Source organism: Pelophylax lessonae (genome assembly GCF_965119305.1).
Source record: "Pelophylax lessonae genome assembly, chromosome: 8".
Taxonomy (NCBI): domain Eukaryota; kingdom Metazoa; phylum Chordata; class Amphibia; order Anura; family Ranidae; genus Pelophylax; species Pelophylax lessonae.
In genome coordinates this window covers 145,610,934-145,628,399 of record NC_138775.1, presented here as the reverse complement: position 1 = coordinate 145,628,399, position 17,466 = coordinate 145,610,934, and the positions used below count along the sequence as shown (strand labels likewise).

The 17,466-nt window shown below is 37.9% G+C and overlaps 1 protein-coding gene across 1 annotated transcript in view; it reads right to left on the bottom strand.

The window, feature by feature from the left end:
* LOC309562198 (E-selectin-like) overlaps window positions 1-17,466 on the bottom strand; it is a gene marked incomplete at its 5' end in the record, with an annotated part of 105,693 nt that overhangs the window by 53,937 nt on the left and 34,290 nt on the right. The window contains 4 exons of the mRNA XM_082266318.1: window positions 192-377; window positions 3,019-3,204; window positions 9,197-9,382; window positions 14,899-15,003. Coding sequence (XP_082122444.1) covers window positions 192-377; window positions 3,019-3,204; window positions 9,197-9,382; window positions 14,899-15,003 — 663 coding nt within the window. The remainder of the gene's footprint in view (window positions 1-191; window positions 378-3,018; window positions 3,205-9,196; window positions 9,383-14,898; window positions 15,004-17,466) is intronic.

Sequence of the window (17,466 nt, the reverse complement as noted above, 5' to 3'; positions counted from 1 at the left end):
TTGCCTGCTCTAAGGGGAATCTATAATTTGAACAGATGCAGAACAGATTTCTGGAAAAACACATCCTTTAGTTTTCAGGTGTACCAACAATAATATACATCCCATACCATAAAAAAAACTGACAAATAATAACAGTGTTGTATGCAATAAGAAAAATGTGTCATTAAAGTGGTAACTTGAGCTTCAGGTACCTAAACATGTAGGTGTGGAATCAGACCATTCTCCTGTTTTCTGGCAGAATACAGATCTTGTTCCATTTAGTTCAAATCCTTCATCACAAGAGAAGTTGCAAAATGATTTATATTGGTATTTTCCATACTCATCAGTACAGTTGACGTTTACATTTTTTGGAATTTGTAGGTCCACACATGATACAGCTATCAATAAAGAAATCATTTTTTTACTAATCACACATACACAGACACATACATACATATATTTAAAACATTATATTTAAACTACTCCAGGAATGGGTCCTGAACAGTGATTATATTTTCTCCTAATACTGGTTGTGGGCCTTGGGGGGAAGGGGCATTAACCACTTTAACCCCGCCCACCGTACATTTTCTGCGGCACTCTGTCGCTGCTGGGCAAAGAGACTGTAGGGAGCGAGCGTGCGCCGCCGGCGGCGTGCTCCCGCCCCACTCGTTCCCTGGGGAGCCAGCGCGTGTGATCGACGGCTCCGATGGCCGCCGGCCACTCCCAATCTCCCGCAGCAGAGGGAGAAAGACAGACGGCTGATTTATACACAGCCATCTGTCATTCTCCCTGAAGTGATCACAGAGGCTATGCGATCCTGCTATATAGGATCGCATGTCTCTGTGGTTACTTCACTAGCCACGCCCCCTGACAGTTAGAATCTCGCCCCTAGGGACACACTTAACCCCTTGATCACCAATAAAGTTAACCCCTTCCCTGCCAGTGTCATTTTTACAGTAACAGTGCATATTTATAGCACTGATTACTGTTGTAATGTCATTGGTACCCCGAAAAGTGTCTAAAATGTCAGTTAGGGGTTCGATCTTTCCGCTGCCATATCGCAGTTCAGCAAAAAAAATCGCAGATCGCATCCATTACTAGTAAAAAAAAAAAACACAATAAAAATTACATAAATCTTTCCCGTAGTTAGTAAACGCAATACCTTTTGCACAAACCAATCAAAATACGCTTATTGCGATTTTTTTTTTACTAAAAATATGTAGCGGAAAATAAATTGGCCTAAATTGTTAAAAAATTTAGATTTTTAAATTTTTTTTGAGAATTTCATATAAAAAAAAATTGAAAAATATTGTTATTTTTTCAAAATTGACGCTATTTTTTTGTTTATAGCGCAAAAAATAAAAATTGCACAGGTGATCAAATACCACCAAAAGAAAGCTCTGTTTGTAGGAAAAACAGGACATCAATTTCATTTGGGTACAGCATCGCACGACCGCGCAATTGTCCGTTAAAATCACACAGTGCCAAATTGCAAAATAGGGCCTGGTCATTGAGCAGCCAAATCCTCCGGGGCCAAGGTGGTTAATGGGAACAGGGAGTTTTTTATAATGGGAAGGTCCTAGCAGCTCTTCTGACCAAAGTGTTTTCCTGTTTTCACAATTACTGGTTATTATGTATTCTAGTAGTGTTTTGGGGAATGCAGCAAATGTGTGAAGTGTTCATAGACTCAGACTCTATTTAACTTTGTGCTTCTAACTACTTCAAGTCTGGATATTTTCACCCCCTTCCAGTCCAGGCCATTTTTCAGTTTTCAGCACTGTCATACTTTGAATGACAATTAGTCAGTCATATGATATTGTATCCAAATTATATTTTTATCATTTGTTTGAGACAGACCTTTCTTTTGGTGGTATGTATTCATCACCTTCTAGTCCAGGCCATTTGCTCAGTTTTCAGCACTGTCTTACCTTGAGTGACAATTACTTAGTCATGTAACACTGTATCCAAATTATATTTTTATAATTTGTTTGAGAAAGAGCTTTCTTTTGGTGGTATTTATTCACCACTGGGTTTGTTTTTTGCTACATAAACAAAAAAAGACTGAATTTAAAAAAAAATATATTTTTCTTTGTTTCTGTTATAAAATGTTGCAAATAAATAATCTTTCTTTATAACTTTAGGCAAAAGTTTATTCTGCTACATTTCTTTGGTAAAAATAACCCAAAGAAGTATATATTATTTTATCCCCCAAAATACCCCTTTTCAGAAAGTAGACAATCCAGGGCATTTTAATATGAGACATGGTGAGTTTTTTGAAGTTGTAATTATTGTCACAATGTTTAGAAAATTAAGAAATTAAATACATTTTTCACAAAGTTGTCATTTTAACAAGTTATTTCTCACACATAGAGCATGAGAATAGTTACAATTACACCCTAAAACAAATTTTGCTATGCCTCCTGAGTATGGGGATACAACATAGGTGAGACTTTTTTACACCAGAGATGCATAGTTTGGCCCAATATCCAAGGAGCACCTTCAGGCGTTCTACAGGCATAAATTACACATCCAATTTCCTGACTACTTATCAAATTTTTGTAGGCCCTGGAGCATCAGGACAGTGGAAACACCCACAAAAGTCCCCATTTTGTAAAACACACAATAAATAAGAAATTTTTAACAGACATCATTGGCATACTTAGAAAAACACCCCAAAACCCATTCTGCTACTTATTCCGAGTGTGGTGATACCACACGCATAACACTTTTTCACAGCCTAGCCAATTTCCAAGAAACACTTTCAAGCTTTTTAGGGGCATAAATTGCAGATCTAATTTCCTTTCTGCCTATCACATTTTGGATGTCCTGGAACACCAGGATGTAGCCAAGCCCACTTTTTAGTCACGCTGCTACGAGTTTTGTGCAGAACAGATATCTGGAAAAACACATCCTGCAGTTTTTAGGTGTATCAACAATGATATACATCCCATACCACAGAAAAAAATCTGAAAAATATTGACAGTGCTGTATGCAATAAGAAAAATGCGTCATTAAGGTGTTAACTTGGGTTTCAGGTACCTAAACATGTAGGTGTGGAATCAGACCATTCTCCTGTTTTCTGGCAAAATACAGATCTTGTTCCATTTAGTTCAAATCCTTCATCACAAGAGAAGTTGCACAATGATTTATATTGGTATTTTCCATACTCATCAGCACAGTTGACCTTTACATTTTTTGGAATTTGTTGGTCGACACATGATACAGCTATCAATAAAGAAATAATTTTTTTAATAATCACACATACACAGACACATACATACAAATATTCAAAACATTATATTTAAACTACTCCAGGGATGGGTTCTGAACGGTGATTATATTTTCTACTGATACTGGTTGTGGGCCCTGGGGGGAGGGGCATTAATGGGAACAGGTTGTTTTTTTATAATGGGAAGGTCCTAGCAGCTCTTCTGACCAAAGCGTTTGCTGTTTTCACAGGTACTGCTTATTATGTATTCTAGTAGTATTATAGGGAATGCAGCAAATGTTTGAAGTGTATACTGTGCATAGACTCAGACTCTATGTAACTTTGTGCTTTTAACTACTTCAAGTCTGGACATTTTCACCCCCTTCCAGTCCAGGCCATTTTTCCGTTTTTAGCACTGTCATAGTTTGAAAGACAATTAGTCAGTCATGTGACACTGTATCCAAATTATATTTTTATCATTTGTTTGAGACAGAGCTTTCTTTTGGTGGTATGTATTCATCACCTTCCAGTCCAGGCCATTTGCTCAGTTTTCAGCACTGTCATACCTTGAATGACAATTACTCAGTCATGCAACACTGTATCCAAACTATATTTTTATCATTTGTTTGAGAAAGAGCTTTCTTTTGGTGTTATATAATCAACATCGTTTTTTTTTTTTTTTTTTTTTGCTACATAAACAAAAAACGACAGAATTAAAAAAAAAATAAGTTTTTCTTCATTTCTGTTATAAAATGTTGCAAATAAATAATCTTTCTTTATAACTTTGGGCAAAAGTTTATTCTGCTACATTTTTTTGGTAGAAAATAACACAAATAAATATATATTATTTAGTGTATGTGAAAGTTGGAGTCTAAAAACTATAGTATATACTGTATATTTGAAAATTGATCAGTCCTGATTACTGACTGCCTGACTCGTTTTGTGAGGCCCTAAAATGCCAGGACAGTACAAATATCTCTCAAAAGACCCCTTTTTTTAGAAAGTAGACAATCCAGGGCATTTTAATAGGAGGCATGGTGAGTTTTTTGAAGTTGCCATTTTTGTCACAATGTTTAAAAAATTAAGAAATTAAATACATTTTTTCACAAAGTTGTCATTTTAACAAGTTATTTCTCACACACAGAGCATGGGAATAGTTACAATTACACCCTAAAACAAATTTTGCTATGCTTCCTGAGTATGGGGACACATAGGTGAGACTTTTTTACACCCAGAGATGTATAGTAATGGAGTAGAACTACTTCACTACTGTACTTAAGTACTAAAAGGCGGTATCTGTACTTTACTAGAGTATAATTTTTTTCTCCTACTTCCACCTTTACTTCAGTACATATTTTCGATGAGTTTAATACTTTTACACCAATATTTTTTTATGTGCTGCATCAATACTCGTTACAATTATAAAAATGTTAGGAATCATTCCATTCCAAACCCGCACCACCGCTGACTTTTTTTACTCGAGTCTCACTGTCTCTGAGACTCACAAGTCACGACCAATCCCTGACCCGATGCGATGGCTCAGGGGCAGAGCCTCGCCGCCTCTGCCCTCCCTCGGCTCGGCCCGAGTCCCGCCTCCCGCTCGGCTCTCAAGTGAAGTGGTGGTGGCGAGAGAGGAGAGACACCTGCCTGCAGAGTGATCTCTCTGGGCCCTGGCTGGGGGAGGAACTGTGAGTTACTAGAGTCTAGACTACTAGACTGTCTCTGGGCTCTGGGCACTGTGCAGCGTGGCCGCCCAGCGCAGGAGAACTGGATGGAGGTAGGAATATATTCGTCTTTCATCAGGGGGGACTGGACTGGGGACTGTGGAGAGAGAGGCTGGAGGACTCGGGACAGCCTAAGGTAGGAGATGTAAAAACTGTCTTGAAGTCAAATAACTCACTAAGGGGATCGGATCTATTCAATGGGGGGAGGGACCTACCCTGGCCTGCCCTACTCTAAGGGGGATCTATAATGGGAGGGGGACCCTGGCCTGCTCTAAGGGGGCTCTATAATGGGAGGTGGACCCTGGCCTGCTCTAAGGGGAATCTATAATGGGAGGGGGACACTGGCCTGCTCTAAGGGGAATCTATAATGGGAGGGGGACACTGGCCTGCTCTAAGGGGAATCTATAATGGGAGGGGGACACTGGCCTTCTCTAAGGGGAATCTATAATGGGAGGGGGACCCTGGCCTGCTCTAAGGGGGATCTATAATGGGAGGGGGACCCTGGCCTGCTCTAAGGGGATCTATAATTGGGAGGGGACCCTGGCCTGCTCTAAGTGGGATCGATAATGGGAGGGGGACACTGGCCTGCTCTAAGTGGGATCTATAATGGGAGGGGGGCCCTGGCCTGCTCTAAGGGGGATCTGGCCTTTTGACTACTTTCTTTAATAACTACATAATACAATACTTGTACTTTTACTTTCAGTACTTGAGTAGTAAATTTTAAAATAAACTACTTGCAATACTTAAGTACAAAAAATGTTGAATACTTTAGTACTTCTACTTAAGTGTGGTGCTTAAAGAGCACTTCAACTTCTACTCAAGTCACTTTTTTGATAGAGCACTTGTACTTTTACTCAAGTCTGGTTCTCTAGTACTTTTTACATCTCTGTTTACACCCGAGATGCATAGTTTTGCCCAATATCCAAGGAGCACAGGCATAAATTACACATCCAATTTCCTGGCTACTTATCACATTGTTGGAGGCCCTGGAGAATCAGGACAGTGGAAACACCCACAAAAGTCTCCATTTTGGAAAACATACAATTAATAAAACATTTTTAACACACATCATAGGCATATTTAGAAAAACACCCAAAAACCATTCTGCTACCTATTCCAAGTGTGGTGATACCACATGCATAAGACTTTTTCACAGTCTAGCCATATAGAGGGGACACAAAATCCAAGGAGCACCTTCAAACTTTTTAGGGCCATAAATTACACATCTAGTTTCCTTTCTACCTATCACATTTTGGATGCCCTGGAACACAAGGATGTAGCCAAGCCCACTTTTTAGTCATGCTGCTACAAGTTATGTGCAGAACAGATTTCTGGAAAAACACATCCTGCAGTTTTCCAACAATAATATACATCCCATACCATAAAAAAACCTGGCAAATAATAACAGTGTTGTATGCAATAAGAAAAATGTGTCATTAAAGTGTTAACTTGAGCTTCAGGAACCTAAACATGTAGGTGTGGATTCAGACCATTCTCCTGTTTTCTGGCAGAATACAGATCTGGTTCCATTTAGTTCAAATCCTTTATCATAAGAGAAGTTGCACAATGATTTATATTGGTATTTTCCATACTCATCAGTACAGTTGACCTTTACATTATTTGGAATTTGTAGGTCCACACATGATACAGCTATCAATAAAGAAATTATTTTTTTAATAATAACACATACACAGACACATACTGTACATACATATATTTAAAACATTATATTTAAACTACTCCAGGAATGGGTCCTGAACGGTGATTATATATTCTCCTGATACTGGTTGTGGGCCTTGGGGGGAAGGGGCATTAACCACTTTAACCCCGCCCACCGTACATTCACTGCGGCACTCTGCCGCTGCTGGGCAAAGCGACGCAGGGTTACGTCGTTCGCTCAGGAGACTGTAGGAGGCGAGCGTGCACCGGCGCCCTTCCACCCCGCTCGTTCCCTGGGGAGCCAGCGCGTGTGACCGATGGCTCCGATGGCTGCCAGCCACTCGCAATCTCCCGCAGAAGAGGGAGAAAGACAGACGGCTGATGTAAACACAGCCGTCAGTCATTCTCCCTGAAATGATCACAGAGGCTATGTGATCCTGCTATATAGGATCGCATGTCTCTGTGGTTACTTCACTAACTATGCCCCCTGACACACTTAACCCCTTGATCACCAATAAAGTTAACCCCTTCCCTGCCAGTGTCATTTTTACAGTAACAGTGCATATTTATAGCACTGATTACTGTAGTAATGTCATTGGTACCCCCAAAAGTGTCTAAAATGTCAGTTAGGGGTTCGATTTCTGCCGCAATGTCGCAGTCCCGCAAAAAAAAATCGCAGATTGCCTCCATTACTAGTAAAAAAAATAAAAAAATAAAAATGACATAAATCTTTCCCGTAGTTAGTAAACGCAATAACTTTTGGGCAAACGAATCAAAATACGCTTATTGTGATTTTTTTTACCAAAAATATGTAGCGGAAAACAAATTGGCCTAAATTGTTAAAAAATTTAGATTTTTACATTTTTTTTGAGAATTTCATATAAAAAAAATGTGAAAAATATTGTTATTTTTTCAATATGTGTCGCTCTTTTTTTGTTTATAGCGTAAAAAAAAAAAAAAAATAACACAGGTGATCAAATACCACCAAAAGAAAGCTCTGATTGTAGGAAAAACAGGACGTCAATTTTATTTGGGTATAGCGTCGCACGACCGCGCAATTGTCCGTTAAAGTCACACAGTGCCGAATCGCAAAATAGGGCCTGGTCATTGAGCAGCCAAATCCTCCGGGGCCAAAGTGGTTAATGGGAACAGGGTGTTTTTTTTTATAATGGGAAGGTCCTAGCAGCTCTTCTGACCAAAGTGTTTGCTGTTTTCACAGTTACTGGTATTATGTATTCTAGTAGTGTTTTGGGGAATGCAGCAAATGTATGAAGTGTATACTGTTCATAGACTTAATTTAACTTTGTGCTTCTAACTACTTCAAGTCTGGACATTCCCCCCCCCCCCCCCCTTCCATTCCAGGCCATTTTTTTCAGTTTTCAGCACTGTCATACTTTGAATGACAATTAGTCAGTCATGTGACACTGTATCCAAATTATATTTTTATCATTTGTTTGAGACAGACCTTTCTTTTGGTGGTATGTATTCATCACCTTCTAGTCAAGGCCATTTGCTCAGTTTTCAGCACTGACATACCTTGAATGACAATTATTTAGTCATGCAACACTGTATCCAAAATGATATTTTTATAATTTGTTTGAGAAAGAGCTTTCTTTTGGTGGTATTTAATCACCACCGTTTTTTTATTTTGCTACATAAACAAAAAAACACTGAATTTAAAAAAAAAAAAAAATTCTTTTTTTCTGTTATAAAATGTTGCAAATAAATAATCTTTCTTTATAACTTTAGGCAAAAGTTTATTATGCTACATTTCTTTGGTAAAAATAACCCAAAGAAGTATATTTTCAGAAAGTAGACAACCCAGGGCATTTTAATAGGAGACATGGTGAGTTTTTTGAAGTTGTAATTATTGTCAGAATGTTTTGAAAATTAAGAAATTAAATACATTTTTTCACAAAGTTGTCATTTTAACAAGTTATTTCTCATACACAGAGCATGGGAATAGTTACAATTACACCCTAAAACAAATTTTGCTATGTCGAGTCCTGAGTACGGGTATACAACATAGGTGAGACTTTTTTTTACACCCGAGATGTATAGTTTGGCCCAATATCCAAGGAGCACCTTCAGGCGTTCTACAGGCATAAATTACACATCCAATTTCCTGACTACTTATCAAATTTTTTGTAGGCCCTGGAGCATCAGGACAGTGGAAACACCCACAAAAGTCCCCATTTTGGAAAACACACAATAAATAATACATTTTTAACACATCATTGGCATACTTAGAAAAACACCCCAAAACCCATTCTGCTACTTATTCCGAGTGTGGTGATACCACATGCATAAGACTTTTTCACAGCCTAGCCAAAATCCAAGATACACCTTCAAGCTTTTTAGGGGCATAAATTACAGATCTAATTTCCTTTCTGCCTATCACATTTTGGATGTCCTGGAACACCAGGATGTAGCCAAGCCCACTTTTTAGTCACGCTGCTACGAGTTTTGTGCAGAACAGATTTCTGGAAAACCACATCCAGCAGTTTTCAGGTGCATCAACAATGATATACATCCCATATCACAGAAATAAATCTGAAAAATATTGACAGTGCTGTATGCAATAAGAAAAATGCGTCATTAAGGTGTTAACTTGGGTTTCAGGTACCTAAACATGTAGGTGTGTAATCAGACCATTCTCCTGTTTTCTGGCAAAATACAGATCTTGTTCCATTTAGTTCAAATCCTTCATCACAAGAGAAGTTGCACAATGATTTATATTGGTATTTTCCATACTCATCAGCACAGTTGACCTTTGAATTTTTTGGAATTTGTAGGTCCACACATGATACAGCTATCAATAAAGAAAATATTTTTTCAATAATCACACATACACAGTCACATACATACAAATATTCAAAACATTATATTTAAACTACTCCAGGGATGGGTCCTGAACGATTATTATATTTTCTCATTAATGGGAACAAGGTGTGTTTTATAATGGGAAGGTCCTAGCAGCTCTTCTGACCAAAGTGTTTGCTGTTTTCAAAGTTACTGGTTATTATGTATTCTAGTAGTATTATGGGGAATGCAGCAAATGTGTGAAGTGTATACTGTGCATAGACTTAGACTCTATTTAACTTTGTGCTTTTAACTACTTCAAGTCTGGACATTTTCACCCCCTTCCAGCCCAGGCTATTTTTCAGTTTTCAGCACTGTCATACTTTGAATGACAATTAGTCAGTAATGTGACACTGTATCCAAATTATATTTGTATCATTTGTTTGAGACAGAGCTTTCTTTTGGAAAAAAAGAAACACACAAATAATAAGACATTTGTAACACGCATCATAGACATACTTAGAAAAACACCCCAAAACCCATTCTGCTACTTATTCCAAGTGTGGTGATACCACATGCATAAGACTTTTTCACAGTCTAGCCATATAGAGGGGACACAAAATCCAAGGAGCACCTTCAGACTTTTTAGGGGCATAAATTACACATCAAGTTTCCTTTCTACCTATCACATTTTGATGCCCTGGAACACAAGGATGTAGCTAAGCCCAGTTTCTTGTCATGCTGCTGCAAGTTATGTGTAGAACAGATTTCTGGAAAAACACATCCTGCAGTTTTCAGGTGTACCAACAATAATATACATCCCATACCATTAAAAAAACCTGACAGATAATAACAGTGTTGTATGCAATAAGAAAAATGTGTAATTAAAGTGTTTACTGGGGCTTCAGGTACCTAAACATGTAGGTGAGACTTCAGACCATTCTCCTGTTTCCTGGCAGAATACAGATCTGGCTCCATTTAGTTCATATCCTTCATCACAAGAGAAGTTGCAAAATGATTTATATCGATATTTTCCATACTCATCAGTACATTTGATCTTTAATTTTTTTTTTATTTGTAGGTCTATACATGATACAGCTGTCAACAAGAAATCAAATTGTTAAACAAAATCACACATACATGGACACTGACATACAATATACTGTATAAAACATTATATTTAATGTACTCCAGGGATGGGTCCTGAAGGGTGATCATATTTTCTCCTGATACTGGTTGTTTGGCCTTGGAGGAAAAGGGCTTAATGGGAACAGAATGTTTATTAATGTGAAGATCCTGGCAGCTCTCCTTACCAAAGTATTTGTTGTTTTCACGGTTACTTGTTATAATGTATTCTAGTATTAGTATGGGAATGCAGCAAATGTGTGCAGTGTATACTGTGCATAGACTCAGACATTATTTAACTTTGTGCTTTTAACCACTTCAAGTCCGGACATTTTCACCCCCTTCCAGTCCAGGCTATTTTACAGCACTGTCATTCCTTAAATGACAATTACTCAGTCATTTAACACTGTATCCAAATTATTTTTTGATCATTTGTTTGAGACAGAGCTTTCATTTTGTGATATTTAATCACCACTGGGGTTTTATTATTTTTTTGCTACATAAATGAAAAAAGACAGAATTTTTAATTATTTTTTAAAACTAGTTTTTCTTGGTTTCTGTTATAAAATATTGCAGATAAATATTTATTTTTTTCATAAATTTAGGCTAAAATGTATTCTACTACATTTCTTTGGTAAAAATAACCCAAATCAGTATATATTAGTTAGTGTATGTGAAATTTAGAGTCTACAAACAATGGTATATATATATATATATATATATATATATATATATATATATATATATAAATATTTGAAAATTGATATGTCCTGATTACTGACTGCCTATCTCATTTTGTGAGGCCCTAAAATGCCAGGATAGTACAAATATCCCCCAAAAGACCCTTTTTTAAAAAAGTAGACAATCCAAGGCATTTAATAAAAGGCATGGTGAGTTTGAAGTTGTATTTTTTGTCCCAATTTTTGGAAAATAAAGAAATGAAATACATTTTTTCACAAAGCTGTCATCTGAACAAATTAATTGTCACACACAGAGCATGGGCATAGTTACAATTGCACACTAAAACAAATTTTGCTATGCCTCCTGTGTATGGGGATAAAACATAGGTGAGACTTTTTTACATCCTACATGCATAGATTGGCCCAATATCCAAAAAGCACCTTCAGGCGTACTACAATCATACATTACACATCTAATTTCCTTACTACCTATCACATTTTTGGAGGCCCTGGAGCTTTAAGACAGTGGAAACACCCACAAAAAGTCCCCATTTTGGAAAACACACACTTAATAAGAAATTTCTAACACACATCATAGGGATATTTAAAAAATACACCCAAAATCGATTCTGCTACTTATCTTGAGTGTGGTGATACTACACCTGTAAGACTCATAGCCTCGCCATATACAGGGCCCCAAAATCCAAGGAGCACCTTCAAGCTTTTTAGGGGCATAAATTACACATCTAATTTCCTTTCTACTTATCACATTTTGGATGCCCTGGAACACCTGGATGTAGCCAAGTCCACTTTTAGTTACGTTGCTACGAGTTATGTGCAGAACAGATTTCTGGAAAAACACATCCTACAGTTTGCAGGTGTATCAACAATGATATCCCATACAATAGAAAAAAGCTGACATATATTGACAGTGCTGTATGTAATAAGAAAAATACATCATTAACCACTTACCGACCGCTGCAAGTAGATATACTGCGGCGGTCAGCCCCGGCCAGGCAAAGTGACGTATATATACGTCACTAGCCTGTCACCGGTTTGTGAGACAATAGCGGGCGAGTGCGCGCCCGCTGAGGCGCGCGCCCGCCATGCCTCGTTCACTGAAGAGTCCTTGCGCGTGACCGGTGGACCCGATGTCCGCCGGTCACACTGCGATCGTCGGTAGAGAGGGAGAAAGTCAGGCGGCTTATGTAAACAAGCCGCCTGTCATTCTCCCCTGTGTAAAAATGGAGATCAGACGGTTCTACTATGTAGAACCATTGATCTCTGTTTTTACAATAGTAGACATGTCCCATCACAGTTAGAAACACGCCCCTAGGACACACTTAACCCCTCCCTCTTCAATACAGTTAACCCCTTCCCTGCCAGTGTCATTTTTACAGTAACAGTGCATATATATAGCACTGATTACTGTAGTAATGTCACTGGTCAAAGGGTCAAAAATGTCAGTCAAGGGTCCGATCTGTCCGCTGCAATGTGACAGTCCCGCAAAAAAAAATCGCAGATCACCGCCATTACTCGTTAAAAAAACCCACCAAAAATGACAAAAATCTTTCCCTTTGTTAGTAAACGCGATAACTTTTGCGCAAACCAATCAAAATACGCTTTTTGCGATTTTTTTTTTACCAAACATATGTAGCATAAAACAAATTGGCCGAAAATTTTGATTTTTACATTTTTTTGGGGGAATTTCATATAAAAAATGTGAAAAATATTGTTATTTTTGCAAAATTTACGCTCTTTTTTGTTTATAGCGCATGATCAAAAAAATCGCACAGGTGATCAAATACCACCAAAAGAAAGCTCTGTTTGTGGGAAAAAAAGGACGTCAAATTCGTTTAGGTACAGCGTCGCACGACAGCGCAATTGTCTGTTAAAATCACGCAGTAAAAAATCGCAAAAAAAAACCCTGGTCAGGAAGGGGGTAAAATCTTCCGGGGCTTAAGTGTTTAAGGTGATAACTTGGGCTTCAGGTACCTAAACAGGTACCTGAAGGTATGGATTCAGACCATTCTCCTGTTTTCTTGCAAAATACAGATCTTGTTCCTTTAGTTCATATCCTTCATCACAAGAGAAGTTGCAAAATGATTTATATTGGTATTTTCCATACTCATCAGTACAGTTGATCTTTAATTTTTTTGGAATTTGTAGGTCTATACATGATACAGCTGTCAATAAGGAAATTCTATTGTTAAAAAAAAAACAGTTGGCAAGTTTTTAGAAAATGCAGGAAAGAAAATGAAAATTTATTTTTCAGTCAGTTTCACCTGTGGTAGCTCTCCTATTAGTAAACCCTGGGTCCGGACAATTCACCAACAGACCGGGTGCGTGAGATGTTTATTTTTCTTTTCTTTTTATTTCTTTTATGGTGTAGAGTATTGTGTTTAGACAAATCCCCTGCATATATATAGCAAATTTTAGGCAAAGTTTTAAGGACTGGGATGATCTCCTTGACCCCCAGGGGGACTCATGATTTTCACGGGGTAGTTGTCCATGCTATATCCCGTGAGTGCATTTATGCCTGTACTCACTCCAGTAATATGTGCCTATATACACTGATATTGTCTCGTTTTATTTTGTTGTGTTGGTTGTCTTTGTTTCTATTTTTTCTGTTGTTTGTAATGAAAAGTTTTTCAATAAAAATTATCTGATTAAAAAAAAATAAACCCTGGGTCCATCTCTAAAATCAAAGAAAGGTATCCTGTGAAACTGTCTACTGGCTGTTAGTGTAGCTATATCTCGCCACTGAAAATCAACCGCGTATTTTGGAGTGGCCAAGATACTCAATTACATTATGTTAATGAAGACCCTGGATAGTAATGATTCTGAAATAAATCACACTTTACAGAATTGTTGGTGACTTGGTGAGCCCATTTCAGATAGTTTTCAAGCCCTATTTACCTGTAAAACATATTGACCTATATCTTTTTTTATTCCTTTTGAACATCTCTAAAATCGAAGTTCCCCCTTATATATGAAACCAAAGCTTGGTGTTTTTCCCAGTTTCCATTTGATTTTCATCGAAACTGAACATTGTAATCCTTGGAAATCATCTCTATTTTCAACACATGTTATGCTTTTCCCTGCCCTTCCCTTCCCTTCTTTCTTCTTCTACCTAGTCATACTGTTCCTTATTTATTCCTGTTTTTTCTTTAATTTATTATGCTTTACTATCTTAAAGTTAACTTAGTGTGCATGGAGTCTCATAATATTGTATACCATAAACCTGATAATTTCCATGAGCTTTGAAACGTTTATGAATAAAGAGATATTTGAACAAATACAGGAGTGAATCTTGCCAATGGGAACACATACAAACATAAAAATTGTAAAGATGATCTAAACCTTTCCCGTTCTATTTAAAGCAAAGAAAAGTTTTGCCTATAGATAAATTTTTAATGTAAAAATAGGGGCCAGGGTGAGTTTGCAAGATTGCATACCACATTACCTGCTTTCCTGCTGTTTGGATACTTTAGTTACAATGAAAACAAAATTACAGTTGCTACTCACAAACTGATTAACTGTTACATTTTCCGAAAGAATAAAAGATTAAACTTGATTGTTCATGTTGAAAACCAGCTCCAGGTTTGCTCTTAATTTCCTTTAACCAAATGTTATTAATTATTAAATATCACATCAATACATAATTAAAGCCTTAGCAATATAAAAAGTAAAAATGTGATGTGTTGTAAATATACATTACCATGTTCACAGTTATTTCCACGGAAGCCTGCCCAGCACTCACAGGTGTAATTTCCAATTGTCTCTATGCATTCTCCATGATGACAAGTGGAATTTCTGCAACTAACTATAGAATACATATGGATTGTTACCAGATTATTAACTTTTCAGGTTATTTTTAATTCAGATCAGTTATAGCATCTAAAACAACTCAGACGTTGAAAAACAGAACAAACAATAATAATTGATAAACAGTAATTTACACAATATATTACTTATAAAAATATGTTGTCTCACAAGCATCTTCTAAACTTCAAAGAAGAATTTCACCAAATTTGCATAAATCATTTTTGGGAATGTATACTTTAAGTATTCTATACCATATATTTACTGTATATCATACTGATGCAACTAGAAACTTAAAAAAAACTATTTGAATTTCTAGTACATTTTAATATTAAAACATTGCATTTAAAGTATGCATTATATATGTAGTTTGGAGACTTCTAGCAGCCATGTGTATTCTGTATTTGGCATTTGGGAACAAATTGGGATTATTGTATAACAAAATATATGTTTTATAAGAAGCTATCTACTTGGAATAAAAGACCCAGTTGATTTTCATGAATCCTTGTTAAAGTGATTGGAAACCTAATTCTCTTGGTATTAAAGTAATAATCATGTCATACTTATCTGCTCTTTGCTATGGTTTTTCACACAGCAGTCCCAATCCTCCTCTTCTCAAGTCCCCCACCAGAGCTCCTGACTCCTCACCTCTGCCGAGTGCCTCCATAGCAAGCTGCTTGGTATGGGGGCACTCTTGCAGGCTTGCTCCCGAGTCAGCTGCATGTGTTCATTGACATGCACCCCCAACTACCTCCTCACAGGCTGTGATTGACAGCAACAGAAGCCAATGGCTTTTGCTGCTGTCTCTGAGGGTGAGAGCCGAGAGAGCCACTGCTCTCGTGCACATCGCGGGATCAAGGTTGGGCTCAGGTAAGTATAAAGGGGACTGGGGGGGACTGAGCATTGAAGTTTTTTTTTTTTACCTTAATGCAGAGAATGCATTAAAGTAACAAAAAGAAAAACCTTCAGCCTTTTCAACCACTTTGCAGCTATAATAGCTATAACTCTTCTGGGAAGGCTGTCCACAAGGTTTAGGAGTGTGTCTATGGGAATGTTTGACCTTTCTTCTAGAACTGCATTTGTGAGGTCTGGCACTGATGTGGATTTGAAGGCCTGGCTGGCAGTCTCCGCTCTAATTCATCCCAAAGGTGTTGTATTGGGTTGAGGTCAAGACTCTGTGCAGGCCAGTAAAGTTCCCCCACCCCAAACTCGCTCATTAATTTCTTTATGGACAATGCTTTGTGCACTGGTGCGCAGTCATGTTGGAACAGTAAGGGATACCCCAAAAAACTGTTCCCACAAAGTTGGGAGCATGAAATTGGTCAAAATGTCTTGGTATGCTGACGCCTTAAGAGTTCCCTTCACTGGAACTAAGAGGCCAAGTCCAACCCCTGAATAACAACCCCACACCATAATCCCCTTCTACCAAATAATTTGTACCAGTACACAAAGCAAGGTCCATAAAGACCTGGGATGCCAATAAAGTTCATGTGCGTGTAAAGGAAGGTGTCCCAATACTTTTGGTAATATAGTGTGTGTATGTGTATGTGTATATATATATATATATATATATCTATAGATATCTATAGATATATATATATTTAGTATCTCACAAAAGTGAGTACACCTCTCACATTTTTGTAATTATTTTATTATATCTTTTCATTTGACAACACTGAAGAAATTACACTTGGTTACAATGTAAAGTAGTGTACAACTTGTATAACAGTGTACATTTGCTGTCCCCTCAAAATAACTCAACACACAGCCAATAATGTCTAACCCGCTGGCAACAAAAGTGAGTACACCCCTAATTAAAAATGTTAAAATTGGGCCCAAAGTGTCAATATTTTGTGAGGCCACCATTAATTTCCAGCACTGTCAACCCTCTTGGGCATGGAGCTCACCAGAGCTTCACAGGTTGCCATTGGGGTTCTCTTCCACTCCTCCGTGTTGACATCACGAAGCTGGTGATGTTAGAGACCTTGCACTCCTCCACCTTTTGTTTGAGGATGCCACACAGATGCTCAATTGGGTTTAGGTCTGGAGACATGCTTGGCCAGTCCATCACCTTTACCCTCAGCTTCTTTAGCAAGGCAGTGGTCATCTTGGAGGTGTGTTTGTGGTGGTTATGTTGGAACACTGCCTTCGGCCCAGTCTCCGAAGGGAGGGGATCATGCTCTGCTTCAGTATCTCACAGTACATGTTGGCATTCATGGCTCCCTCAATGAACTGTAGCTCCCCAGTGACGGCAGCACTCATGCAGCCCCAGACCATGACACTCCCACCAACATGTTTGACTGTAGGCAAGACACACTTGTCTTTGAACTCCTCACCTGGTTGCCACCACACACGCTTGACACCATCTGAGCCAAATAAATGTATCTTGGTCTTATCAGACCACAGGACATGGTTCCAGTAATCCATGTATTTAGTCTGCTTGTCTTCAGAAAACTGTTTGAGG